This window comes from Theropithecus gelada, chromosome 4 (assembly GCF_003255815.1).
Source record: "Theropithecus gelada isolate Dixy chromosome 4, Tgel_1.0, whole genome shotgun sequence".
Taxonomy (NCBI): Eukaryota; Metazoa; Chordata; class Mammalia; order Primates; family Cercopithecidae; genus Theropithecus; species Theropithecus gelada.
The window spans coordinates 108,433,854-108,461,244 of record NC_037671.1 but is presented as its reverse complement, the minus strand read 5'-3'; the positions used below and the strand labels follow the sequence as shown (position 1 = coordinate 108,461,244).

Genomic DNA, 27,391 nt, shown 5'->3' with positions numbered 1-27,391 from the left:
TGAATGTGGTCAACACGGCCCTGCCTGCAAAGAGCTCAGAGATACCCACCGAGGAGCACAGGTGGATTAGGAGGCACCGGTGGTACAGGGAGGTGAGTGACAGAACAGGAAAGTCCAGCTTACATGGGAGCATGCAGGAGAGATGCCCAACCTGGAGGAAGCAGCGTCCCATCCGGGCTGAGCTCTGGTTAGCCAGGCAGAGAGGAGAGCTAGCAGGAAGACACTGCTGTGCAAGTGGGAGGACGCCCGGCAGGAGAAGGTGGGCCTGCCCGAGGGACCAGAGGTGTGGCTGATGTGGAGACTAGGTCAGAGTGAGTCAGTGTGGCAGAGAGGGCTGCAGTAGGCCAGGGGGTAACCAGGCACCTTATAAGCCACGCAAAGTAGTTTTGATCTTATCTGAGGACAAGAGACAAAAGTGGCCTTATCAAATGCATGCTTCAAAAAGTGTCCTCTGACTCGCTGGCAGAGAACAAACTGGATAGTGGCACGGCGGAGCCAAGGAGACGGGAGGGAGGGCTGTCCTCACAGAGCGGGACAGGGCACTGGAGTCCAGGCCAGAGCAGTGGCCGAGGAGACAGAAAGATATGGATGATTCCGGAAAAATTTCAGCTGAAGAACTGACAGGACTTGATACTTCATTCAATTCCTGGAGTTGGGGCAAAGGAGAGTGTTTGACCCCTCTGGTTGCTGAGAGCATGGTTCTTTCCCCCATGCTACCAAGTAATACTTTTAAGGAAAAGTAGAGTTCACATATTTTAAGTGGATCTTGACTTGGTAACCTGAGTCTATAAAGTATATAATTCAGTGTAAATACCTGGACCCCGCGGACTCTTGGTCTAGAATTTGATCTGTGGCAGCCTAAATAAACATGAGGACCTCGAAACAGTGGGATCAGCTCCAAAGAGCCAGAGCTGAGCACTGCCTGTGTCAAAAATTGCACACCTGGAGGGAAAGCGAGAGATGGGAAATGGATGTAGCAGCAACAGCACTGGACAGGACGGGCCTTAGAAGGAACCAAGGGCAGCTCACACTGGGCAGAGAAGTCCGTGGCTGGCCCTGAAGGAGAAGCTTCCTTGTGTAGGGTGATGACCACTCCAGGAGCAGCTGAGGATGCTTGCCAGGGCACTCAGAATGCTCCATTTATCCAGAATGTCTCCCCATCATCATCCCTCTCTTTTGCCTGGTGATCTACAATTTACAAAGCAACGTCTTAAAGAGCAGGAGGAGTTTTGTGTTGAGCGAGGTAGGTTGTTCGAGGATCTTGAATAAGAAGTGCCATCATGTGCCACAAATGGGGAGTCCATCTTCCATTCTGCTCTGAGCAGTAAATGTCTTTCTCTGTCTTGTGGGGCCACAGAATAGGGACCGGGGAGGTGGCGGGGCACTGAGCTTGGAGATGGTGCCCCAAGGAGGAAGCAAGCCCTTCAGGAGAGCCGGTGGACAGCAGTGGAATGCTTGAAGGGGCTCTGTGCAGGGGCTGAAGCCGATGGAGTCGGAAGAAGAGCCCAAAGTGTCAAGGGGAACAAGCAGTGGGACCCAGAGGCAGAGCCAGTCTGGATCAGGGTCTGCTCACCTAGGCCTGCCTTCAAGTAGCAACAACTCCTTGGGGACAAAGAACTGGGAAGTAATATCGGAACATGCTCTCTGGAAGTTTTGCCTATAACTTTGTGGGGTGAATCATTGAAGCTCATCACAGAGGGGGGCTGCAGGCAGTCCCAGGGGAGTCCTTTGTTGGCATCATAGAGGCCCAAGCAGTGACCCCAACCGCCTTAAATACGGGTATTCACAGACAGCTGAACTGGGCAGATCCCACCCACGACCTGAGTCAAGAATCTACACCTGGAGTAGAAACTACCCTTCTGCCGAGAAGTTCTGCTGAGCCTCCTTTTATCTCAACAGGCTCCACATTTCAGGTACCTGTCAGTCACTCCTGAGTGTCTCAGCAGCCCCTGGAGGTCAGGATGGAGGGAGGGGCTACACGTTTTAAGGAGAAGACGCACGTTGGACCACAGGGCGGCCTTGGTCTCAGACACCGGACTTAGAGGGCTGGAGCTCGTGGACAGACCCACGTTGTCCGAGCTCTCACCCTGAATGCAGAAAGCCAGAATACAGATTTGTTCATTTTCAACAGATGACTTGAGGACCAGCGTTGTCACAGGGGCCAGCATTCTCTCACCAGGCAAAACCAGCCACGGCCACTTCTCTGCCTGGTATCAAGCTGCTTGGGCAGCCAATTCATAATCAGAATGCCAATTTATAAGTGTAGAATGAGAAATAGAACTGCCACAGAAAGCAGAATCACTGCCTGGCTGGCCCTGTGGGACTTTCTGGAGACTTCTGTCAGATATGCTCATGTAAGACTGGGAGCCATGAATAAGTGCATTTTTTTTTTTTTTAAGACTGGGTCTTGCTCTGTCTGCTGGAGTGCAGTGATGCAATCTCAGCTCACTGCAACCCCCACCTCCCAGGTTCAAGCAATCCTCCTGCCTCAGCCTCCCGGAGTAGCTCGGGCTACAGGCACATGCCACCACATACAGCTAATTTTCGTATTTTTAGTAGAGACGGGGTTTCACCATGTTGACCAGGCTGGTCTCAAGCTCCTGACCTCAGGTGATCTGCCCACCTTGGCCTCCCAAAGTGCTGGGATTACAGGCATGAGCCCCTGTGCCTGGTGAATATGTGCACTTTTAAAAAAATGATTTCATAGAGGACTCTGATAATGTAAAATAATACATCTAATGTAAATTTTTAAATGTATGATGTCTTTTTTATTCTGTGCATTTATTTATTTAAAAACAGTTTATGACAAAAGAATAAGGCTACATGTCTAATACATTTTTCTGGAGAGAGCATCCCTGGCCAGTAGGAAAGCCTCAACAACAGAATTTCTGGGGCCTCCCGGGCACATTTTCATCCTGTCCTGGCTTTGTCAGTGATACTCAACCATGGTGTCAGTGCCCAGGGCAAAGAGACCTTCTTCCGAGGCAAAGGTAGATGTGTGCCTGCAGGTTGGAGCCGAGCCAGCAGGGGAGGGTGGCCTCTGGCCAAGTGCTCACCTCATTTCTGCCTGGAATTGTCAAACTGCAACTCAGCTTTCAAAATATATTTCTTTCATACCCAGAAAAGCCACAAGCGATTGCTTCATCAAAGTCTGTCTCTGTTCATCTGACTTTCCCTGTCTGTGCATCTTTTTGACCAGCTCCGTCCCTTTTGTGTTTGTGTGGTTCTTGGCTTTGTGGCTCTGAGGAGTGTGTGTTCATCTCCGTGCCTTCCTCCTTTTGCTTTCCGGAGTCTCTCTTTCTGCCACGCTTATGTCTCTAGCTCAGACCTCTCCTTGGAGCTCCAGACTTGCATATGCAGCTGCCCGCTGGACATGTCCACTTGGGGAGATAAAAGCACCCCAAATCATCCTTCCCCAGCAACCCCCACCTTGCTAAAGGCCACTCACAGACTGCACAGACATGAGGGTCCTCCCGACTCCTTTCTCTGCCACACCCTGCTCACCTAATCCATCACCAGGCTCTGTACAGTTTGCTTACTAGGTGGATCCCAACTTCATCCACTTCATCCCTTTCCTTCTGTGCACCGCCTCGGCCAGCTGCAAGCCGCCACCATCTCTCACCTTAACTCTGCTTTCCTTCCATGCACCGCCTCGGCCAGCTGCAAGCCGCTACCATCTCTCACCTTAACTCTGCTTTCCTTCCATGCACCGCCTCGGCCAGCTGCAAGCCGCCACCATCTCTCACCTTAACTCTGCAAAGGTCTCTTGGAGGACCCCCACCATCCACTCCTGCTCCTCATCTAATCCAGCCTCTACACTGACATCAGAGTGACCGTTTCCAAACAGAATCTCATCACTATGGGAAGGAGGCCAAAATCCTTAACCTGGTGTACAAGACCCACCTCTCCAACTCGGCTTGCACCGCAGTCCTGCGTGCCACCTGGGCACCAGCCCCCGGGCTTCCTCTGGTTCCTCTCTGTTAATTCCTGCTCATCTTTCAGGGAGGGGTTCAGGCGTGGGTTCCTCAGGGAAGCCTGCCACTGTACACACTTCCCATAGCTCTCCATATGCTTCCTTCACAGCTCTGACCAGGGTTGTCATGTTATACACTGGGGACTTGTGGACTCAGGTGGCCAGTGTCTCTGCCCGCAGGTGGGTAAGCTTCAAGAGGCCAGGCCTGTGTCATTTTCCCTCACTGTATTCCCACCAGCCAACGCCTTGACTGGCATGCAGCTGCTCAGTAGTATTTACTGAAGGAGAGATGGGAGGGAAGAAGAAAAAGAGAATTTGATGCTCCTCTTGCTGTATCTAACTTCATGTGTCCATCATAGTCGTCTTTCTTAGGGGAAAAAGAAAAAGAAAAAAAGTACATTGCTTTTTTGGCCCTTTGATGAGGTTAATGTTCTCAACTGGGGGAACAAAAAAAGCCTCTGGCATCCAATCTAAACTAAATGAAACCCATATGCCTCACCCTCAAACCTACCAGAAGTACACATTTTAAAATGTCAGACTCCAAGAGAAATGATCATTTAAAAAAATTAAGTCTGATCAAGAGCTAGTAATCCTTGCACAGTTCTGGGAGGGTGGAAATGCCATCACTGAAAATGACTCACGGTGTCTTTAGGTCTGTGACTGACGCAACTTACTCATGTATTTACCTACTCAACAGATATATCTGAGGGCCTCATGTGTGCCTCCTACAAATCCGAATAAAACAGTAGCTTTCAAACTTTTTGTGTTTTAAGGCAGCTCACAGTAGGAAATGCATTTTCTACTGGGATCCAATGCACACAGATATGCACATAAAAGGCATGAAACAGCACTTGCCTTTCCCACAGAAGATGCCTTGATACTTTCTATTTTATTGTTTGTTTTTAGTGCTGGTCATGACCAACTAAATCAATTTCATGACTCACTATTTGATCACAACCCTTAGTTTAAGAAACCCTGGAATAAAGCGTAACTAGAGTAGCTCCTTCTGAATAGGCCCAGGATTGCACTGACTTATGCTGAAGTTAGCCCAGGGTGCCAGCCTGCCTGTGGCTGGGATTTTAGGTTGTATACCTCTGGGACGCTGGGGATGACACATTTAGCATGCCACACGATAGGCACCTGTTGGTCTGCCTTCTTAGAACAGCTCAGTTTTAAATTACTGGTGACATAAAGCATTTCAAGCAGCCTTGTTGGAGCAGTAGGCAGCACATCCGTCTCATCGTCTGAAATAAGTTATTTCAGTTTCTGTGAACTAACCTGATAGGTCAACCATTCTTAACTTGGGACCTAAGCACAGGCTTCAGGAAATTGTACCTAAAATGTTGTTTGAGTGCACGAGAGTGAAGGGATCCATAGCTGTCATCAGAGTTTTAAAGCAGTAGGGAATGAAAAAAAAAAAAAAAGGCTAAGAATGGTTGCCTTAGAGGTTACAGTTTCTGACGTTCTTGGAAAATACGTTCTTGGAAAGGGCTGACGTTCTTGGAAAGGGCTGACAGTTTTAGCGTTTGCTGACTCTTCCTCTCATGGACCCCTGATATCATATCTCCTTCCTTGGTAAACTTGTTCCCATCACACCTTCGTCCAGTCAGCCTCTCCCGGGCTGGAAAACGGCAGCTCTTGGAAAGCCCCTGCTGGCTGGTGCACCTGGGTGAAGGCACCGCAGCTCTTGGTGGGGAGCGGGGGGAGTGCAAAAGGCCAGGACCCAAGTTCAAGTCCTCTGCCGTAGAGTCCTACATCCCTCCCACAGTGCCCCACTGTGCGGTGTTTCATAAGGGGGCAGCCCCACCTCCAGGAACTATGGAATGTAGGGGGCCCGCGGCAAAATGAAAAATTGGGACAGTTGCTTAAAAATCATTAAGAATTGGCCGGGCACAGTGGCTCACGCCTGTAATCCCAGCACCTTGGGAGGCGGAGGCGGGCGGATCACCTGAGGTCAGGAGTTTGAGACGAGCTTGGCCAACATGGTGAAATCCCATCTACTAAAAATACAGAAATTAGCCGGGCAACTCACGGTTGCTCACGACAATTACAGTCAAGTTTACCACATTTACTAGCTGACTGATTCTTTTTTTTTTGGTTGTTGTAAGTAGTGATCCATTTTAGAAAATGAAAAGTAATGAGGAAACTCAATATATAAAACAGATATAGGTCTAACTGCTGTAGTTCAAGGGGAAGAAAGCCTCAAGGCTCCCCATAGAAAAGGGGCTGTTGACTAGGCCTTAATTCCGAGGAAATCACAACCTCCTGACTGTGTGATGTTCTTAGAAATCCTCTCAGAAAACCCCATGGAATTGCTAGACAATGATCCACCACAAATGGGAAAATCACATTCCCAGACCGTAACACTAACACTATGGCAGTTAGCAGGGCCGGGGTCGCTGGTGTACAACCTGCTTCCTCGCACAGGGCCCCAGATGGACTTGGTGTTCTGCTGTCTCCAGCTTGAAATTCTTCACGATTTTTTTTTTTTTTTTTTTTTTTTTTTGAGACAGAGTCTTACTCTGTCACCCAGGCTGGAGTGCAATGGCGCAATCTTGGCTCACTGCAACCTCTGCCTCTGGGGTTCAAGTGATTCTCATGCCTCAGCCTCCTGAGTAGCTGGGATTACAGGTGCCCGCCACCATGCCCGGCTAATTTTTGTATTTTTAGTAGATGGGATTTCACCATGTTGGCCAAGCTTGTCTCGAACTCCTGACCTCAGGTGATCCACCTGCCTCCGCCTCCCAAAGTGCTGGGATTACAGGCGTGAACCACTGTGCCCGGCCAATTCTTAATGATTTTTAAGCAACTGTCCCAATTTTTCATTTTGCCGTGGGCCCCCTACATTCCATAGCCAGTCCTAACTGGTAGAACTTTTGCCTGTTCTTCTGAGTGCCTTTGTTGAGAAAAGTAATTAAGGACCTGCTGACTGGACTGCAGTGACTCAGTGAAGTGCTTGCAGCTTTATGTGAACAACAAGAAACAAAAACAGCACACTATATTTAGAGCTCCAGACGTCTGCGCAGACCCAAGTCTGCTGGCAGGGGTATTGATGTCATACTTCGTCATTTCTGAGTGCCATTAGCGCCACCAATCTGTTCTGGGCCTAGCCTGGGTCTGTAAGCATTCCTGTTCTCGTAAATACTTTGTTTGTAGAGTTCCTGCTGCTGGGCTGGCCGGCATTTCCGCATTCAGTGAAATGTGTAGACACAATTGACTTCAATTCTTGAAAAGTTTTATTTAGCTATGGAATTGTAGTATTTGAGTTAGAAATAACCTTTTGTAGCATATCCGACTTGCTAAGGCCCAGAAACTGTGCACATCACATCACTAAGTGGGCAAAAGGCCAGGACCCAAGTTCAAGTCCTCTGCCGTAGAGTCCTACGTCCTGCCAACCATGCCCATCATGTCGGTGTTTCATAACGGGGCAGTATCGCACCCTGGGAACTTCACTCAGAACTGCTCACAGTAATTACAGTCAGCATTTGCCACATTTACTAGCTGACTGCCTTTTTTTTTTTTTTTTTTTTTGGTGTAAGCAGTGATCCATTTTAGAAAATGAAAAATAATGAGGAAACTCAATATATAAAACAGACATAGGTCTAACTGCTGTAGTTCAAGAGGAAGGAAGAAGAGGTGAGAGGGGGCGAGAGGCTTCCCTGGCACCCAAGGAGCTCAGCTTGGAAACCCAGACCTCAGAGCACTCGGCTCTGCAGATGCATTCAGGCTGCAGCCAGTGAGGGAGAGTGGGGCGCCAGCAGCATTAGGAACCACCCGGAGACTTCAGGCAAGAGGCTCTGAGATGCCATTTGCACTGGAAGGCCCCGTTGGCAACAGTGTGGGGGACACATAAGAGGGGTGTCCAGGAAGATGTGATAGTGGCTTCTGCAAGAGGGGACAAGACAAGAGCTGGCACAGTGCAGTGGCCTTCAGACACGGGGGATCAGAACAGGAAAGATCAGAGAGACCATGACCACCTCTTGCTGACCGCCCAGATGTGAGGGTTGAGGCGGCAGAGGGCACGAAATGAATGGGTTCCCCCTGGGGGACGCCACTAGCAAAGAAGAGGTGCTTTATAAGGAGGAAAGATTGCAGGGAGCTTTATGACCAGAGCTAGGGACCTGCGGAAGGGGAGGGCCTGTGGGACAATTAGGTCCACAAGTGTCCAGGGGGTCAGCTCACCCTAGGGAGATGCCAGGCCTAAGGCTGGAGCCAGGCACTACAGTACCCACAGGCACCCTAGAGGATGAGCGGCCCTGTGCCCAGCAGGAAGGGCTGCCAGGCTGCTCCACTCCCAGGTGCGCCCTCCCTGACCTGAGCGTGTGCCATAGACCAAACCTCAAACTGAAGGGACAGGGAGATTGTGGAATCTCAGATGTATACCCTAAAATCCCAACCACACACGAGGCAGGAGGAGCAGACATTTAGGGGGGTCAGACATCTGGGTGCAGGGACGGAGTGCCATGAGAATGCTGGGAGGCTCTACAGATGTCTGGGTGTCAAATGCCCCTTCTGCACACCTGAGAGTGGCTTTGCTTCTGTTCCGTGTTAGCCAAATCAGGATGGTCAGGACGTGTCCCAAGAGAACCAGACTGAGCCACAAGGACCCCTGACGGGGAGTGCTGGACCCTGGGGTTCCCTGGGCCCCCAGATCTCAGATTATGGACCATCAGAGCAGGAATGCCCTGGGGGTCTTCTGACCATCACCCACCTGGAGGCGGAAAGCCAAGCATCATCGTGAATATTATAAGCATGAATGGCAGCCTCATGGAAAGAACCCTCCAGGTGAATCTGAGCATATACGGGGGAACATCTGTTCCTCTTACCTCACATAACGGGCATTAGTGACAGTCACAAGACACCACAGTAGGTATATCTTTTTATTACCAGATGAGATACGTGAAAAAGCCCTTGAAAAGTACACAGTACGGTGGTACATATCTACATTTCTTTCCTTGAGGGTTCCTGAGGAAAGAAATACAGACATATATGGCCTTGTATCTTAACAACAATAGTAATGAGATTGCGTCTCCAGTTTCAACTCAGAAAAATGAAATGTCTCTGAAGTTTTGCAGAGGGTCCTCATTCTTTTTGAATATTTTAAAAAATGGATTCTACTTGGACTCACCATAGTTGACTTCTTAAGGGAACTGGCATCAATCCATGAAGCCATTGGGTCCTGCTCATAGACGCAGCTCTCTGTGCCCAGACGATGTGAACTCTTTGCTACAAGATCCCAGAAACATATTTACTTTGGAGAAGCATGACGATGGTTATATACAACTTTCTCACCATGTATACATGTAGTCAGAAGGTTTTGAAGAGCCTGAGAATTGCTAGCTTTCTGTACGTAATATGCCCATGAGACAACTGTATTCTGAAATCTTTATTTTGAGGATAAATTGACTGAGGGTTCAAAAAATCTTAATAACAGGACATGAAAGAACATAAGAGTCACAAGGGTGGGGGAAGTGGAAAGGGTGGTGGGCAAACATCAGAAGCTGGTTCTAGACACTGGCAATTCCATTTCACTCCAAGCTGCTTTCCTTGCCTGTCCTCTGTCACAGTGTGGAGATCGAGTGAGTGAAATAAAGAATGTGAATGAATATTGAAAAACAGAAAACCTTCCAAATGCATCAGCCATTCTGATCTAAGGTGGCACTACTGGTTTCAAGGCCCTTAATTTCTAGAGAGGCATTGAGAAGTTTCTGAGGGGTGTTGGATGATAGCACGAGTTTGTTTTTCAATTTTGTAAGATAATTATTTTATTCCATGGAGAATTAAGGAGAACTCGTAGGCATAGTTTCTGGCCCTGCAAACCCAAAGATGGCGTAAGGTCAATGCTGAGGGGTTTGGGTGGGGCAGGAGTGACGTGGACTTACTGAGGACTAAGCACTGCTCACGTGGAGCTTATCTCAGAGTTTCACAAACGACAGGTGGAGAATGACTGAAGACCACCAACACACAAAGACCGTTTTTGAGGCTATACAAATTTGAACTTAAATGACTGATTTCTTTTTTTTTTTTTGAGACCAAATCTCACTGTCACCCAGGCTGGAGTGCAGTGGCACTATCTTGGCTCACTGCAACCTCCACCTCCCGGGTTCAAGTGATTTTTGTGCCTTGGCCTCCTCAGTAGCTGGGATTACAGGTGCCTGCTACCATGCCCAGCTAATTTTTGTATTTTTAGTAGAGATGGGGTTTCACCATGTTGGCCAGGCTGGTCTCAAACTCCTGACCTCAAATGATCCACCCACCTCGGCCTCCCAAAGTGCTGGGATTGCAGGCATGAGCCCCGCACCCGGCCACATGACTGATTTTACCATGGTGATGTAGAGCCCTGATTCAGCTCCAAATTCTAGGAAGCCCAGAGACCTCTCCAGTGGGCTCTTATTCCAATTCTTAGCAAATAGGAGAGTGCTGGGTGCGGGAACTCAATCTTTCCCACCTAGTTAAAATTTCTCATTTCAAATGGCAACCCTCCACACACTAAATTTGGGGAATTGTGGGATTTCCTTTCGGATCCTAATTGGCCAATTCGCTTTTTAAATTATCGTCATTTCTACTCACTTGTTTACATCTCCTTTTGAGAATTATTTATATTACAAATGAAACCATCTTTCTTCACCTTCTTCTTCACTCTCTCAAGGCCTTTCTTTCTCTTCTCAATGGCTTCATAATCATCTTTGTTTCTACCCAGCAGAGGTTACTCAGGGTGTCACTTGCTTCAGAATGTCGGCCTCTGCAGTGCACATTTGTCCTCCTCGAATCACAAAATTCACCCAACATTGGAAAGCAGGGTTAAAAAACAGGATTTATGAGGAGGCCAAGGCAGGTCTCTACTAAAAATTAAAAAAAAAAAATACATATATATATAGCTGGGCATGGTATTGCATTCCTGTAATTCCAGTTACTCGGGAGCCTGAGGCAAGAGAATCACTTGAACCCAGGAGTCAGAGGTTGCAATGAGCCAAGATTGCACCACTGTACTCCAGCCTGGGCAGCAGAGCGAGACTCCACCTCAAAAACAAAAACAGAATTTAAACAAACCCGGAAAACATGAGGAAATAGAAAGGTGTAAAATTGCCTATTTGGGGAGCTGAAGGGACCTCTGTTGTCTACTAGTCAAGCTCCGTCATTTCATGCCCACAGAGAAGGCCAGGGCAGGAGCCAGTGAGACCTGGGTGGGGAGGGGAGGAACATCTTAGAGTCAGCCACCTCGCTGTCCAAGGTGTTTACATTGTAGCATAAAGGTCACAGCAGTGCTACATTTTACTAATTGGTTTTACACTGAAATGTTTTAGTTTTAGGGTTTTTGGGTTTTTTTTAACAAATGGAGCTAAATGCTGCAGAATCTTGATTTATAAAACACTGACAAGGATTCAAAACCAGAAGAATTCATGTAGATAACAATAAAACAGAGTCTTTGTGCATTAAATTTTCCAGCTCAAAGGCATCTTAGAGCTTATCTAATTGAACATTTTACCTGTGAAGAAATTTAGTCCCTGTGCAGAAGTGCTATAATAATACTTTAAGGATACAGAATTAGTTAATATGATTTCTTGATTGTGTTTCTTCATACAATTAAGCAGATAGGACTTATTTTCACAAAAGGAGCTGAGAAGAGAGGGTGGGGGAAGAAACCATACCTGATACATTGCTTTACCCAAGAGAACCCTCGTAGTCCTTTTTCTGTTGCTATAACTGAATACCTGAGGCTATGTAATGTACAAAGAAAACGGATTTATTTCTTAGGGTTCTGGAGGCTGGAAAGTCCAAGATTGAGGGAATGCATCTGATGAGGGCCTTCTTGCTGACGGGGACACTGCAGAGTCTCAAGGTGGCCCAAGGCATCACATATGGCGTGGGGGCTGGGCATTCTGGCTCAGGTCTCCCTTCCTCCTCTTAGGAAGCCACGAAGGCCTCACCCTGATGGCCTCAGCTGCCCCTAATTACCTCTCAAATACCATAGTCAGATTTCTTATCCTCTTTTTTTTTTTTTTTTTTTTTGAGACGGAGTCTTGCTCTGTCGCCCAGGCTGGAGTGCAGTGGCGCGATCTCGGCTCACTGCAAGCTCCGCCTCCCGGGTTCACGCCATTCTCCTGCCTCAGCCTCCCGAGTAGCTGGGACTACAGGTGCCCGCCACCTCGCCCGGCTAGTTTTTTGTATTTTTTAGTAGAGACGGGGTTTCACCGTGTTAGCCAGGATGGTCTCGATCTCCTGACCTCGTGATCCACCCGTCAAGGCCTCCCAAAGTGCTGGGATTACAGACTTGAGCCACCACGCCCGGCCTCTTATCCTCTTAATACAGTTACAATGTGGATTACGTTTCAATGTAAGTTTCACAGGGGGCAAATATTCAAACCCTAGCACCCCCCAAGCTCCACAATCTGAACAATAATGTTTGCCAAGCAGCTTTATCAAATCCACGTCTCTATAAGAAGTTTCTGCTTCTTCCAACATTCACTTTGCTGAGGATGAGGCCACCTTGACTTGATTGAGGGTGGATCTCTCCACACATGGGCGGGTTCTTTTCCTGTGCTGCAGAGTCCCAAGGGACCCCGGACACAAAGGCCAGGCCTGGTGTGGCAGGTCCCATTGTGTCCCCATTCCTGCTGCCATGCTGGGCTTTGGGTACCCATCACCCGATCAGCCTGAGTGTCTGCTCCAGCAGGGATGCTTTGGGTCCTCGGGGCACTCTGGCACAGCTACCAGCAGAGAATTGAAGGGGGAGGCAGTCACAGGTGGTGGCTCAGGGTGCAGATAACACGTGGGTTCCAATACTGACTCCTTCATCTGCAGTTTTCTTACCTGTAAAATGGGAATAATAACATTGAGTTCACCCGGTTTCATGAGAATTAAATGACACAGTCCATGTAAAATTCTTAGCACAGTGCCCAACACAAAGCAAGGTCAGGTAGAAAGATTATATAAAAACAGGGGTAGGTGGAGCAAGGCAGGTGAGGTTGCTTTTCAGAACTCTCCTGAGTCACCGGACACAGTAGCAAAGCTATTGTAACTTAGATCTTACCAAAAGACCTAGAGCTGCACAAATCATTTAGAGTCTAAGGAAGGGCTTGGTCCTCTAATCATTTAGAGTCTAAGGAAGGGCTTGGTCCTCTAATCCTTCAGCTAGTTTAATATTTAAATATATTCCTATTGCATAATTTTATGAATTATGTGGTGACCATAGAGGCAGGATACAATATGTTCCACTGGATCTCAACATTCGTCTTTCTAAACAACAAATAGAATATACCGCATAAGGCAAAATTTTTCTAATTTTGGAGGTAAAAAAGCCCTACGTTTAAAGAAAAGTAATTTTCTACTTCAGACCTTTAAAAACATGTGACTTAATTTAAATGTGATTAACATTTAAATTAGAAATTTAAACTTCAATTGCACATTTCCATCTATTTTCCACCAGATTCTCAAGACGCTCTTGGGGAACGAGGCTGAGATTCTTATTTCCCACATCCTGACCAAGCTGAGCCACCGTCTGCCAAGAGCCTGTGACCGCTGCATGGAAAATGCAGAATCCTGGCTCTGGGTCCCCTCTCCATTGCCCATGCCTGGCCACAGGACATAATTTTTATTGAACTCTGGATCCACTCTTGAGGGCCTGTGTTAGAACCCAACTTCTGGGAGAGTTCAAATTCTTAACATTTCCTGCCAAACATTTCATTCCCATCTCTAGCAGCCTTCAAATATAACTTCTGCAAATACTTTCCCCTCAATATTTCAGCGGATTTTTTGGTCCCTGTCCTAGTGTAATAATTCTCTGCTTCTCCATATTTTTAAGGCCCCTTTTTCATATTTGATCTCTTCCAGAAATTAAATCTTCCTCTAATCTGAGGAAAGGCGCAGCTGACTAAGCTCAGGATGGGGCCAGTGTCCTGACCTTTCTTACTGATTTCCTCCGCTGTCAGATATGGAGTATAGTACCTACCCTCAGGGCTGCTGTCAAGTTAAATGAAATGGTACTTCCAGCAGATACTCAGTAACTAGTAGCTTTCCTTAATCATTAATAATATTGTTTCAGGCTGAGTGTGGTGGCTCACGCCTGTAATCCCAGCACTTTGGGAGGCTGAGGCAGGTGGATCACCTGAAGTCAGGAGTTCGAGACCAGCCTGGCCAACATGGCAAAATCCCGTCTCCACTAAAAATATCCAAAAAAAAACAAAAAAACAAAAAAAACCCCAACAAAACCAGATGTGGTGGTGGGCATGCCTATAGTCCCAGCTACTCAGGAGGCTGAGGCAGGAGATGCTGCTTGAACCCAGGAGGCAGAGGCCGCAATGAGTCGAGATTGTGCCATTGCACTCCAGCCTGGGCAATAGAACAAGCCTCCATCTCAAAATATAAATAAATAAATAAATAAAATAAAATTGTTTTCATCATTATTTAGAGTTTTAGGTTCACAAAATAGGACCATAGCTCTTTTACCGGAACTATGTTCCCACTGGTCACTTTAATGGAACCTTCTTTGTCCACTTAGGATCTGAGGGCAGGTGACTTGCATTCCACTGTAGCCTCTGAGGCTCTCACTGGTACCCCATGGAGCTTGAGTAAAATCACCCCGCCTCCCACCATCTCTCTCCTCCCACTCTTTCTGCATGAGCTGATCCAGGCCAACTGTTGTCAGCTCTTAGCACCTAGTCAGTATCTCCCAGCCCTCAACCTTCTCAGAATGTATTCAGAAGTCCTGGACCCCTGTTTTGTCTTATGCTTGGCATGCCCGGAATCTCATGTTTTGCTTGCATTTGTCAATGTCTTCACCTGGCAACCTGGAGTAGTGATCGCTCATAGACCTACTAAACAAGATTGAAAATATTTCTGCCTTTACTTAATCCATAGTTACTGGGTGTCTACTGCATGCCAGGCATATAGGTGCCAGGGCTCTGAGGGTGACTAGAAATGATTCCTCCCCTCTGGGAACCAGCTGGATGAAAGAGGAGAGCAGGTCCGCAGGTTGCTGCAGGCAGCTCGGTGCCACCAGAGGCATGGCCAGGATCCTCGGGCTAGCTAACTCAGTCTTGTTATTTTCTAGAACCTGCCAGGTTTGCCAGCCATCCCCCACCCTCAGTATTCCATTCACCAGCTGGCTCTTAGGGAGTAGCTCCTTATCTTTTGATATGGTTATGCCTTGTGTCCCAACCCAAATCTCATCCTTAATTGTAGTTCCCATAATCCCCACGTGTGGTGGGAGGACCCAGTGGGAGGTAATTGAATCGTGGGGGTGGTTTCCCCCATGCTATTCTCATGATAGTGAGTGAATTCTCGTGAGATCTGATGGTTTTACAAGGGACGTCCCCCTTCACTCACCTCTCATTCTTCTCTCTCCTGCTGCCTTGTGAAGAACACGTTTGCGTCCCCTTCCACCATGAGTATAAGTTTCCTGAGGCCTCCCCAGCCCTGTGGAACTGTGAATCAATTAAACCTCTTTCCTTTATAAATTACCCAGTCTCAGGTATGCCCTTATAGCAGCATGAGAACAGACCAATACATCTTTTTTTTTTTTTTTTTTTTTTTTGAGACAGAGTCTCGCTGTGTTGCCCAGACTGGAGTGCAGTGGCACTATCTCAACTCACTGCAGCTTGCAGCCTCCACCTCCCAGGTTCAAGTAATTCTCCTGCCTCAGCTTCCTGAGTAGCTGGGACTATATGCACACACCACCACACCCAACTAATTTTTGTATTTTTAGTAGAGACGGGGTTTCACCATGTTGGCCAGGATAGTCTTGATCTGCTGACCTTGTGATCTGCCTGCCTCAGCCTCCCAAAGTGCTGGGATTGCAGGCATGAGCCACGGTGCCCAGACCTAATACATCTTTTAAAATGAGTTCTCCAGAGATACTGTGGTATAGAGACCACTGCCTTCTGGCAGGACCCAAACTTTAGAATCAAGGAATGTGGCAGCAACTTCAAAGTGTTTGTTAAAGAACTTCCCATCACATGCGCCCCTAACCCTGCCACCCCTGGCACACAGGACAGCCATTCAGTTTTTCCACACAGAAGGTATAGAAATAATACTCCAAGTTTGGCTGTGTGGAGCTTCTCAGATGTGCTCACTTGGGCTCCGGGGAGCTATGTCATGTGTTGGTTGCAGTCCCTTGCTCTCTCCCCAGCTCAGCTTGTGCCTAATTCTTGACAACTTTCTATCCTGGATACTGAATGACACTAGCCTCCCCACTGGAAGTTATAACTCTGACAGCTCTTTAGCTTCCGCTCCTCTGAGCGCATTCAGAGCTGGAGGCAGGAGGGTGGTTCTCCCACCAGGACAGGGCCACTGCTTTTCCGTGGCCTGTTCTCATCCTTGACCCGAAAAGGAAGAATGCTGTCTGCTGCCAACAATGGCAATCCAGCTGACTGACATGGAAGCTAAATTAGGAGTTCATTCCTTGGATCTAAGGAGTATTTTTGCATCTGAAAATTATGTCCTCACAATATAACACAAGGAACTCTTTGAAGTCATGGTGTCCTATGTTGTGGCTGTTTCTTCTTAGTATTCCAAGCACCTGATACAGTACTGGGTACATGGAAAATACTCAGTAAAGGCAGTGTAGCATTTAATGGCCAGGAGCTCAGGTTGGGAGACAGACAGAGCTGGGCCCCCATCCCAGCTTTGTGATACATTAATTGTGTGACCTTGGGCAATGCACTTACTCCTGCAGATTTCCTTTTGATAGGATGAGAGTATATTCAGTTACTTGACAAATATGTGTTAGGCTTAGAGTAGGGTTGGCAGACAAGCACAAGTGTAAAACAAATGTGGGGATGTCTTAGTCCATTTTGTGCTGCTATAACAGAGTACTACAGACTGGGTAATTTATAAAGAACAGAGATTTAGTCTCTTACAGGTCTGGAGGCTGGGAAGTCCACAGCCATGGGGCCTACATCTGGGAAGGGTCTTCTTGCTATGTCCTCCCATGGCAGAAGGCGGGAGGGCAAGTGAGTGTGAGAGGCAGAGGGGAATCATTCCTTTATCAGGAACCTGCTCCCACAGTAACAGCATTAATCCTAAACCATTCATAAGAGCAGAGCCCCCATGACCTCATCCCCTCTTCAATGCCCCACCTCTCAACACTGTTGCACTGGGGACTACGTTTCCAACACATGAACTTCGGGGGACACATTTAGACCATAGCAGAGTCTTTCAGATGCTGCCAGGGTCCAGCTGATTGGACTTGCCCATGGGTTGGATGTCGGGGTGAGAGAAAGAGCAGGGTCAGGAACGACGCCTGGGGTTCTGAGTTGAGCAACTGGTCAGATAGAGAGTCTGAAGAGGCACGTGTTTGGGGAGGGAGGACAGGATGTCCTCTCTGGGACAAGTCAAGTTTGAGGGCCAGTCAGGCCGTTCAGCAGGAGTCTGTTGCTGAAGGTGAGAGGCCGCCATCCTGGAGTCATCAGTGTAGAGTGGCATGTGGACCTTGGGATGAAAAGGGATTGCCAGTGAGAGAAAAAGACAGTCCATGGAAAAGAGACCCTGGGTGCAACTGATCATCAGATGTTGGGCAGAGAGGAAAGCACAGACAGGGAGGTGGGGAGAGCACGCAGGCTTGAGGTGCAAGAGTGTGGGGTGGGGGTTAGGCAGGTGAGACCACCGGCCCGAGGACTCTGATGCTTCCTGACTCCCTGGAGGCACCCACTGAGCCTCTCAGACTCATTACCACCATAAACTCAACAAACACAACAGAGGACATGAAAAATATTCAGTAGGGTAATTTCTCAGTGAGCCTAGATTTTTAGTGGGATTCCTGCCACTAAAATCCCAGAAAAAGTTTGCCAGAAAAAGTTTTCAATACAAGTTTCTAGACAGGAACTGCTTTTAGCTCAGGGCTACTGGAGAGCCAGGAGTTCACACTCATCTCTAAGACGGCACTGGTTTCCCAAGAAGCTCCCAGACTCCACGAGCAACTGTCTCGGCGGCGTCATCTGTCGCTTTCACTTCGGTAGTTACTCTGCCTCTGTCGGGAAAGCACAGTGTCACAGCTTAGCTGTTATTAAACTTTCTAAGCTAAAAATACGACTGACTCCTACGGTAGAAATGGTCTGTAGTGTGCTGCAAGACCTTCATGCTGGTCCCTGGTGTTAACGATGCCTCCCAGGCCCTATGTCCTTCTTTGCTGGTAGGCAATTTTCACTTCAGTTAAGAGGCTCAAACCCACCGTTGAGAGATCAGCCTTCCTAGAGTGAGTAGGAGATTCCAATCCAGCATGTGCTTTTATGCCCCCAGCTTTCACTCTCATGCCCATTTTCTTTGTGGTTTCTCAAAATGACATCCTCCAGGTCTTAAGAAATTCTGGCTGATTCAGATTCTTTTCTCTGTGTGCACATCGTCACATAGATAGACCTCTCATTATACAGACTGTGTAGATCAGTAACTTGGGGAAACGAGGTTTGTTTGTCATTAATATTTAAACACTTAATTTTTTTTTTTTAGAGCTGTTTTAGGTTCACAGCAAAATGGAGAGGCAGGTCCAGAGGGTTCCCATCCACCCCTCCCCTCCACATGCACAGCCTCCCCCATTATCAACATCTCCCATCATAGTGGATAAATTTGTTAGGATTGATGAACGTGCATTGGTACATCATTATCATCCAACTTCCACAGTTTAGGGTTCGCTCTAGGTGTGGTCCATTCTGTGGCTTCTTGGGCAAACGTATGATTGTATGTTTCTGTCATTCCAGTATCACACAGAGTATTTCCCCGGCCCCAGGTATTCTCTGTGATACACCTGATATACCTGCACAGCCCTCCCCAGCCCCAGGAAGGTGGTTTTTGTGCAGGGTTTGTTCTCCCAGCCATGGGGGGCCAGCAACACATGTTAACATGTAGCTCACGTGGGTAGGCTCATACAAATTGTTTTCACTGAGTGTCAGCATCTTATAGGCCATCAGCTTATCACCAGGTCAGGGAGCTCTGAAATCTCTCCTCAAGTCCTCTGCTCAGATTGGCTGTTTCTTGTTACTGCCACTTGCAGACAGCAATGATTCTCTTGCAGTTCCTCTGCCACCACTGTCATTCAGGTGTCCTCATGCCCTTTTCAAGAAACAAGTTTGCATTTGACCAGAAACACAAGATGACCGATTTATGATACATGACCGGAAAGTCATGAAACTAACTGCCTTGGCTAACTTTATAATGTTTTAGTTATATGGTCACACCTCATATAGCACTCCCGGTATGTTTTCAAACACATAGAGATAGATGAAATATGAAAACTGGATACAAGTTCAGCTTAGAAAAGAGCCAGAGGAGCTGGACGCGGTGGCTCAAGCCTGTAATCCCAGCACTTTGGGAGGCCGAGACGGGCGGATCACGAGGTCAGGAGATCGAGATCATCCTGGATAACACAGTGAAACCCCCTCTCTACTAAAAAAAAACCACACAAAAAACCTAGCCGGGTGAGGTGGCGGGCGCCTGTAGTCCCAGCTACTCGGGAGGCTGAGGCAGGAGAATGGCGTGAACCCAGGAGGCGGAGCTTGCAGTGAGCCGAGATCCGGCCACTGCACTCCAGCCTGGGCGACAGAGCGAGACTCCATCTCAAAAAAAATAAATAAATAAATAAGAAAAGAGCCGGAGGAGAAAGCTAAGTCATATGCCCAGCGGTGTCCTCCCCAGCCGCCACAGGCAGTCTTGTATGAGCAAGTGTGTTAGGATGGTGTTCTCAATAGATCAGCTGAGTAGTCAAGAGAAGCTCTTTGCCATTACTTGCAAGGGGAAGAACAAATCTTAAATGCATTACAGACTTTGTGTGCAGATGTCCAGGTGAGAGGCCTTGCGTCTGCACTTAGGGTACCATGGGTAATCATGTAATGATGTCCATATCAGACCCTCTCTCATTTACAAAGTGCCAGAGGCAGCCTGTATGGTAAGAAAATGGGAGCAGCTCTCAAAGGCCTGACCTCAAGTTCTAGTTCCTCTGCTTCTGAGCTGAATGGCCCGGTGCAGGCAGTCTCCCACCTCTCTAAGCCTCAGTTTGCCCATCTGTAAAATAGGGTAACACCATCGTTTTCTTCATAGGAATGTTTTGAGGCTAAATGTATTAATAAATGTGATTGATATCTGCTGAACGGTTGTAACTGAGGACAAAGGATTGTCCCTCTGTCCTGTCACAGGCCCCTTGTGGCCTCTCTCTATGGCCATTTACTATGCAAAGAAGGTCACTTGATTGACATCCAACCCCAGCCCAGAACTTACCATCAGGCGATGTTGGTTCCCTCTTAAGGGACTGTTGTTTAGTGAATCAAAGAGGTTTCTTTTACCAAAGAGAGAAATCTTTACTTTCCAAAAGAAATGAGATTTGCCCTCCTATTTCTTTAAGTTGCCATTTAAGAAGAATGCATACGCTTTGTTTTTTCAAAACAGCTGTGTTCTGTTGAAAGAATGACGATGTCCTTGAACTGTCTTGATGTGAAACATTTCTCTGAGTAGTTAATTTGGAAACATGCAGAATAATATCATTGTCTTATATTATCAGAATATTGGGTGGGAGAGGCGGGGCTCCTGCAAGTAAAAAGACATTTTATTAATTGATTTCCACTTTTTTTTTTTTCTGCCTCTCATTTCAGAACGGTTTGATCACCACTGTCCCTGGGTAGGCAACTGTGTGGGGAAAAGAAACTACAGATTTTTTTATATGTTTATTTTATCTCTGTCTTTTCTGACAGTCTTTATATTTGCATTCGTTATCACCCACGTCATTCTTCGTAAGTATGCTGGCGAAATCAGATTACGTATGTAACCATTTGCCTGACTTTGGTTTTCTGATTTGATTTTGATTTAATATTTTGATCATTTCGGGCTCTCTCTTTCCCTTTCTTTCTCCCTTTCCCCTCCTCACTTCCAGCCTGCCTCGCTTTTGTTTCTCACCCTCCTCCATCCCTCCTCTGTCCCCCGTCATCCCCCACTCCCCACCCCATCTTTCACAGCATTTTCCAGGGTTCACACCTGGGCCAGGCTGCGCTTTCACCAACAATACCTCCTCTTCGATACGCACGTCCCTATTCCAACCTCAGTGACCTCACTTTTTCTCCTGCTAACGGGTCCCCTGGAAGACTCATCCCCACATTTTGCACAAGGGACAATGTGCTGCAGTGATGATCATTGAAGAGCAAGGTTTTCTTCCTTAATGTGATATCACCTTATGCAGGAACAGTCACCAGTCACCCTCCTTAGAAAAGATGTCTGGGAAGAAAGACTAGGTTTTCTTGCACACAAATCTATATATGTTAAAAACATACATTTGACAAGATGTTTAAGTATCTGCTAGAACATGAGCTAACTACCCCTGACATATAAAGGAAGCAACTTTGATTAAAAATTAGATTTGGAAATCAATGATTTTAATATCGATTTGCCTAAGCAAATGACATTTTTTCATTTCCTATTCTGAGGGTTGTAACTTTGAATTTCCTTTGTCTCTTGGTCATTCACTTTCCTACAATAGAAAGTAATGAGAAGAAAGTGAATTTGCATTGAGTTATAGATTTAGGCCTTTGAACTTCCATTACAGTACGGAACACAACATTAAGCACTAGCGTTGCCTCTTGTCTACATTCCTGAAGCGTAACCCCTCATTAGCAAGTCCGTAGCTGCTTTCTGGAATGTTTCCGTAAGTATCTGCACAAAGGCTTCACTTCCTTCCCAGGCCGAAGTGCTCAAACCACAAATGGCGTGGGCTGGGCTCAGGCTCATGTTAGGAGCACATCTTCCTCCCTTTCACTTCTGGTGGGTTCCTATGGGGGTGGGGAAGTGGGTGGGAGGAAATGTTTTGCATTCATTCTTTTTGAATATTAGTCAAACTGGGCCGTTAAATGGACCATCCCAAATTTTCATAGGTACTTTCAATCCTAGTTCCCATTCTTTCTGGCTATAATCTTTCATCCAAATGTGACACAAATGTGTAATATGTGCTTGAGAGCCATAACTTGGTGGACTTGCAAGAGGAGAATGGACTCCCACCTTTTCCACGCCAGCTGGGCAGGATGCAGACAGGGGCACCCTCTGGCTCTATTTTCGCAGTCCTCAAAATGGCAAAAATGTGGCTAGGGTCCTATCTGTGCATTAATAGACAAAAGAAGCAGAGAGAACGACTAGGGCATTATATGTTATTTTCAAAGAAGCAGTTGTTGACACAACTAGGGAAGAAATACGAACCGATCCTCCAGCACACACGTGACACTGAAAGGCAGTGTTTAGACATTTTTATTTTTATTTTTGAGATGGAGTGTCGCTCTGTTGCCCCAGGTGGAGTGCAGTGGCAGGATCTCAGCTCACTGCAGCCCCCGCCTCCCAGGTTCAAACAGCTCTCCTACCTCGAGTAGCTGGGATTACAGGCGTGGGCCACAGTGCCTGGCTAATTTTTGTATTTTTAGTAGAGAGGGCCACCATCTTGGCCAGGCTGGTCTCGAACTCCTGACCTCCGGTGATCTGCCTGCTTCAGCCTCCCAATGTGCTGCGATTACAGGCGTGAGCCATCCCACCAGGCCTAGACATTGTATTTTTATATCACCTTTAACAGCCTCAAGATGCTTTTGTGTATATTATGGGATTGTATTTATGGCCTTGTCCCTACATTGTGGATATCAAGGGCCAGTTGTCACGTGCTTAGTCGTATACATAAACTCAGGGAACACACACATGCATGCTTATGGCCTCACACGTACTCACACCCTTACACACCCACACTCACACACTAGCCACACTCACACATATATACTCACCCATATATATACACACACATACTCTTACACACCCACACTCACACACATAACCTTACCCACACCCATAATCACACATACCCTTACACACACATACCCTTACACACCCGCACACTCTAGCCACATTCACACTCATATACTCACCAATAAGCTCACACACGCATACTCTTACACACACCCTTACATACCCACATTCACACACTCATACCCTTACAGCCACTCACACACACCCTTACACGCCCACACTCACATGCACCCTTACCCACACCCATACCCTTACACACCCACACTCACACACATGCCCTTACCCACACACTCATACATACCCTTACAAACCCACACACCCACATACCCTTACACACCCACACTCACACACACCCCCTTTTACATCCACACTCACACTCTAGCCATACCCACACTCATATATACTCACCAGTATGCTCACACACTCTTGCACTCACACGCTGTTGTGCTCACACTCACGCTGTTGCACACACACATGCTGTCACACACACTCTCACAGTGAAATCTGCACGTGCCACCGCACTCCGGTTGTGATGTGTATTTCACTTTCAGCTTCTCTAAGGTTTTACTCACCCTGGCTCCACCAAACTGGATTTTACTATTGTCTATGCTTAAATATTGCAAAACTGCATCTCTTCTTCTACACAAAAGTATTAAGAGTTTACCTGCCTGTAAGTTATTGGAATATTCTGGGCAAAAGAAAATAAAACTTTTCCTTTTCCCTTGTTCGACACCCCCTCCTCAGTGAACCCCACGATACGACCCCACCACCCTATCTGGCTTGGCATGTGATGCTTTGGGAAGGGCACGGGGTTTACATGGCTCCTGTTACCCCCTAAGCCTCAGAAAACATTGGTACAGGCAGAGAGGAGAACTGTCATCTGAGTCTCTCTGTGGGATCCTGGGCTCTTAGAGAAAGGACTGGACAGGGAGTGGCGGGCGAGATTTCTGTGGCCTCCAAGATTCCTGGGAAGGCCAAGTCTGGATTTCCTTGGAGAGGAAGGAGGGTTTAGGCAAGCCACATAATTAGGGTGCAGTAGAGAAAGAGAAATCATTTCTTTTGGTCCCTCATCTGCCTCAGGGCTTCGTTTCCTCCACGTGGCCGCACAGGCACTTGCATCTGTGCCCTTCGGGGCTGGCAGAGATGGAGGAGGAAGCCTTAAGCACCGTTTCTCCTGATTAGCGCTCCACGCAGCTCCTCTCCACAGCCTTTCCCACCCCCTGTGTCCCACTACTCAGACACATGGGCCGTGGGCACAGAGGGAAAGGGACCTTGGGAAGAACAAGCCACTCTTCACCCTCCCAGGTGGTCGCCCATAGTGGGGCACATGGGGACGCGGTGGCCACTCATCCCCTACCACTAAGTCCCACAGTGCAGCTGTGCCCGCGGTCAGATGCCACAGGGACACCATAGCACCCGTCTGTTGTGTCATTTCCTTGCTGCACGAGGGCCGGATGATGTCCCCAGAGGCTCATTGGCTTCCCACAGCACAGAGGGACCTGGCACTGCTACCCCAAGATGGGATTGTTAAAACTACCTCTTTTTTATTTTTAAAAGTATGATGTCAATGCATAAAATAAAAATTGCTTTCTGTCAGATGCTTCTTTATTCAAGCCCCTAAAGAAATGTTTTCTTGCCTAAGACAGCTCATATTAAAATGTCTAAAACCCAAAAGAAGTCTAATAAATTTCAGCTTTATGACTTTGTTTACTCTGGGTGTACAAAAAGAAGTCTTTTATATGTAGCCTAGTTTCCAGAACTTCCAGGGTCAAAAGTTAACAAATTTGGGGAAAACAGAAGAGAAAAGATAGCATGCAGTATTCTGTTTGCCTATTAAAATGAGGAAAACAAAGGAGTCATCAGAACTGTAATTTATGGGAAAGTGTGCAGACATCCATCTGCTTTTATTGAAAAAATACCCTGCAGATGTTGGGCCTAATTATGAATCCTCCCTTTTCTTGGGGAAAAACTTTAGTGGCGTCTCAATCTCTGATCAGTAAACTGGGTGTCATAGCACTTACAAAATAGAATTATTTCATTGCTCTTTAGCCATCTATTATTTTTATGTAGATGAGAGCGCATTCAGCACGAAGGCTGTTTATGTCTGAATACTAAATGTTGGTTTCATTCCCACAGGTTCACAGCAAACAGGATTCCTAAATGCCCTTAAGGACAGTCCTGCAAGATATCCTTTGTGATGGTTCTGTTTTCACGATGCTAATGTGTTGAGTATCTGGCTGACCTTCTATGCGCACACCTCCTCATCTTCTGCCCTGGCCTTGCTTCTCATGTATCTTATTCCAAAGAACTCCCCCAGATTCACTGGCAGGAGCAGTAGCTTCTGAATACTTCCATCCCTGAGTGACTCAGCCTGTTTAAATCGAGGGCTTGGAAGCCAAGTATGAATTCTTACCCACCCCCAGAAATCAGGATGGATTTGTGTTCAGTCAGGTTGGTTTGGGGAGAAGTAGGGCTGGGAGCTGCAACTGATCTCATTTTGATTGGCAGGTGGTCCACACAGAACATGTAGGGATGCCCACGTGTGGGTTGCGTCCTGGTATGCGGTCACCAAGTGAGAGTCTTCAGACCCTTCTGTATTGATTCTGTTGGGGGTTACAGTTTGCCATTCGGATCACTATATTATTTCCAGGAACAGAACACCCTTTTACAACCCTGAACAGATTGAAGATGGTCAGTCTCGAGTCGTTTGGATTAATGAGGATGGTTTCCCATCCTCCCAAGCATAAATATGGGGATGCACCATAGTATTTTGAATCTTGAAAGAAAAGTGTGTGCCCATTAAGTGCTTGAATGAGGTCCCATCCCTCCCAGGGGCCCCAGGCTTTATACAGATGGGACCCCCTGACCTGGCTCGTCAGGGACTCAGTTCTCTTTCTTCCTCATATCATCAGGTAGACTAGACTTGAACTTCTCATTACTCTTCAGAGTAATTTTCGTCTTTAGGTAGGGAATTCTTCGTTTTTGTTTTGTTTTGTTTTGTTTGAGACCAAGTCTCACCCCATCACCCACTCAGGCTGGAGTGCAGTGGCATGATCTCGGCTCACTACAACCTCGACCTCCCAAGTAGCTAGGATTACAGGTATGTGCCACCATGCCTGGCTAATTTTTGTATTTTTAGTAGAGACGGGGTTTCACCATGTTGGCCAGGCTGGTTTCAAACTGCTGACCTCAAGTGATCTGCCCGGCTGGGCCTCCCCAAGTGCCGGAATTACAGGCATCAACCACCATGCCCAGGGAGGTAGAGAATTCTTAAAGAATGAAGAACTTTAATATGACTTATGTATGTAACATGTTCTTCTGAAAGTCAGCCTGCCATGTCCCTGAGAAGTGGTATGTGTGTTTGAGCAGGGGAGATATTTCAATGGATCTGAAAACAAATGTGGTCCTATAAATATATATATATTTCTGTAATAGACAGTATCTCTTTTTCCAGTACCTCTCTGTTTGTGGGCAGCATAGGATGATGGTTACAGGTCCAGATTCTATTGTCAACTAATACTTTTAAAACTCAGATCGGTATTGTGGATGGGGCCTGGGACATAAGGAAGGTGTACAAAGGAGACTTGGAGAATAAATTCAACAGAAAGGTCCTGTCTTCTGTTAATGATTTGGGAAGAAGTTGACTGAAAGGAAAGGTGACCCAGGGAATGAATGAAATCTTCAATACCTGTGCTATTAGGATCAGGTTCAGCAAGAAATGTCCTCCTCTGTTCCTCTCCCTAACTCTACCAGGGGCGACATCCCCCCACTGTCACCTCTCTGTGCCCTTCTGTCTTCAGGGAACCTTGCTTCCACAAAGCTCATAGCCAAGTTGTCTCTCCCTTCCTAAAGAAAAGGCTTGCCTGAGTCTTACAAGGAACCGTTTGTATCATGAAAGCATGCTGGTCACATTAAGTTTTATAAATGTGCCTCAGAACTGGCACTGGGGCCCGGGCTGTCAGCTGGAAGTTTTTCTGAAGCCTCACATATGTGGCAGCTTCAGCCAACTCCCCCCAATTCTGTCCTGGCACCTGTGCCTCCCCGAGACCCTGTGCATGTGCAGGAGGCCTGGTGCATGTTTCAGACACAAATATCCGTGACAGGAATGCCTCTCGGCTGGGAGGGGGAAGCACTTCCTCGCTGCTGAGAAAGGCCGACCTCAAAGCCTGGTCATTCCAGCTGCCTTGTGTCCGGCCCGCTGGTGACCTTCTGCTCCATGCGTGTTCCCTGACCACCACCCTTCAGGTGGAGAGTGGAGGGGCTGTGTGTGGAGTGGCCTTGTTGCTTCCTGGTCTTTCCCCCCACCCCCCGAAACGGAGTCTCACTCTGTCGCCCAGGCTGGAGTGCAGTGGCATGATCTCGGCTCACTGCAACCTCCGCCTCCCGGGTTCAAGCGATTCTCCTGCCTCAGCCTCCTGAGTAGCTGGGATTACAGGCACCCACCACCACGCCCGGCTAATTTTTGTATTTTAAGTAGAGATGGGGTTTCACCATGTTGGTCAGGCTGTTCTTGAACTCCTGATCTCGTGATCCGCCCGCCTCAGCCTCCAAAAGTGTTGGGATTACAGGCGTGAGCCACCGTGCCCGGCCACTGCCTGGTCTTTATCAGAGCTCCTGACAGACCTCCCAAGTCATGCATCTTATCCTATCAAGATCCCAGAAGCGCTC

At 47.3% G+C, this 27,391-nt stretch overlaps 1 protein-coding gene across 2 annotated transcripts in view; it reads left to right on the top strand.

The window, feature by feature from the left end:
* The window catches only part of ZDHHC14 (zinc finger DHHC-type containing 14), a 305,082-nt gene that overhangs the window by 236,202 nt on the left and 41,489 nt on the right, over window positions 1-27,391 (top strand). For both annotated transcript variants that reach the window (XM_025383739.1, XM_025383740.1), the window contains exons 4-5: window positions 20,548-20,685; window positions 24,860-24,908. In XM_025383739.1, the coding sequence (XP_025239524.1) occupies window positions 20,548-20,685; window positions 24,860-24,908 (187 nt within the window). The remainder of the gene's footprint in view (window positions 1-20,547; window positions 20,686-24,859; window positions 24,909-27,391) is intronic.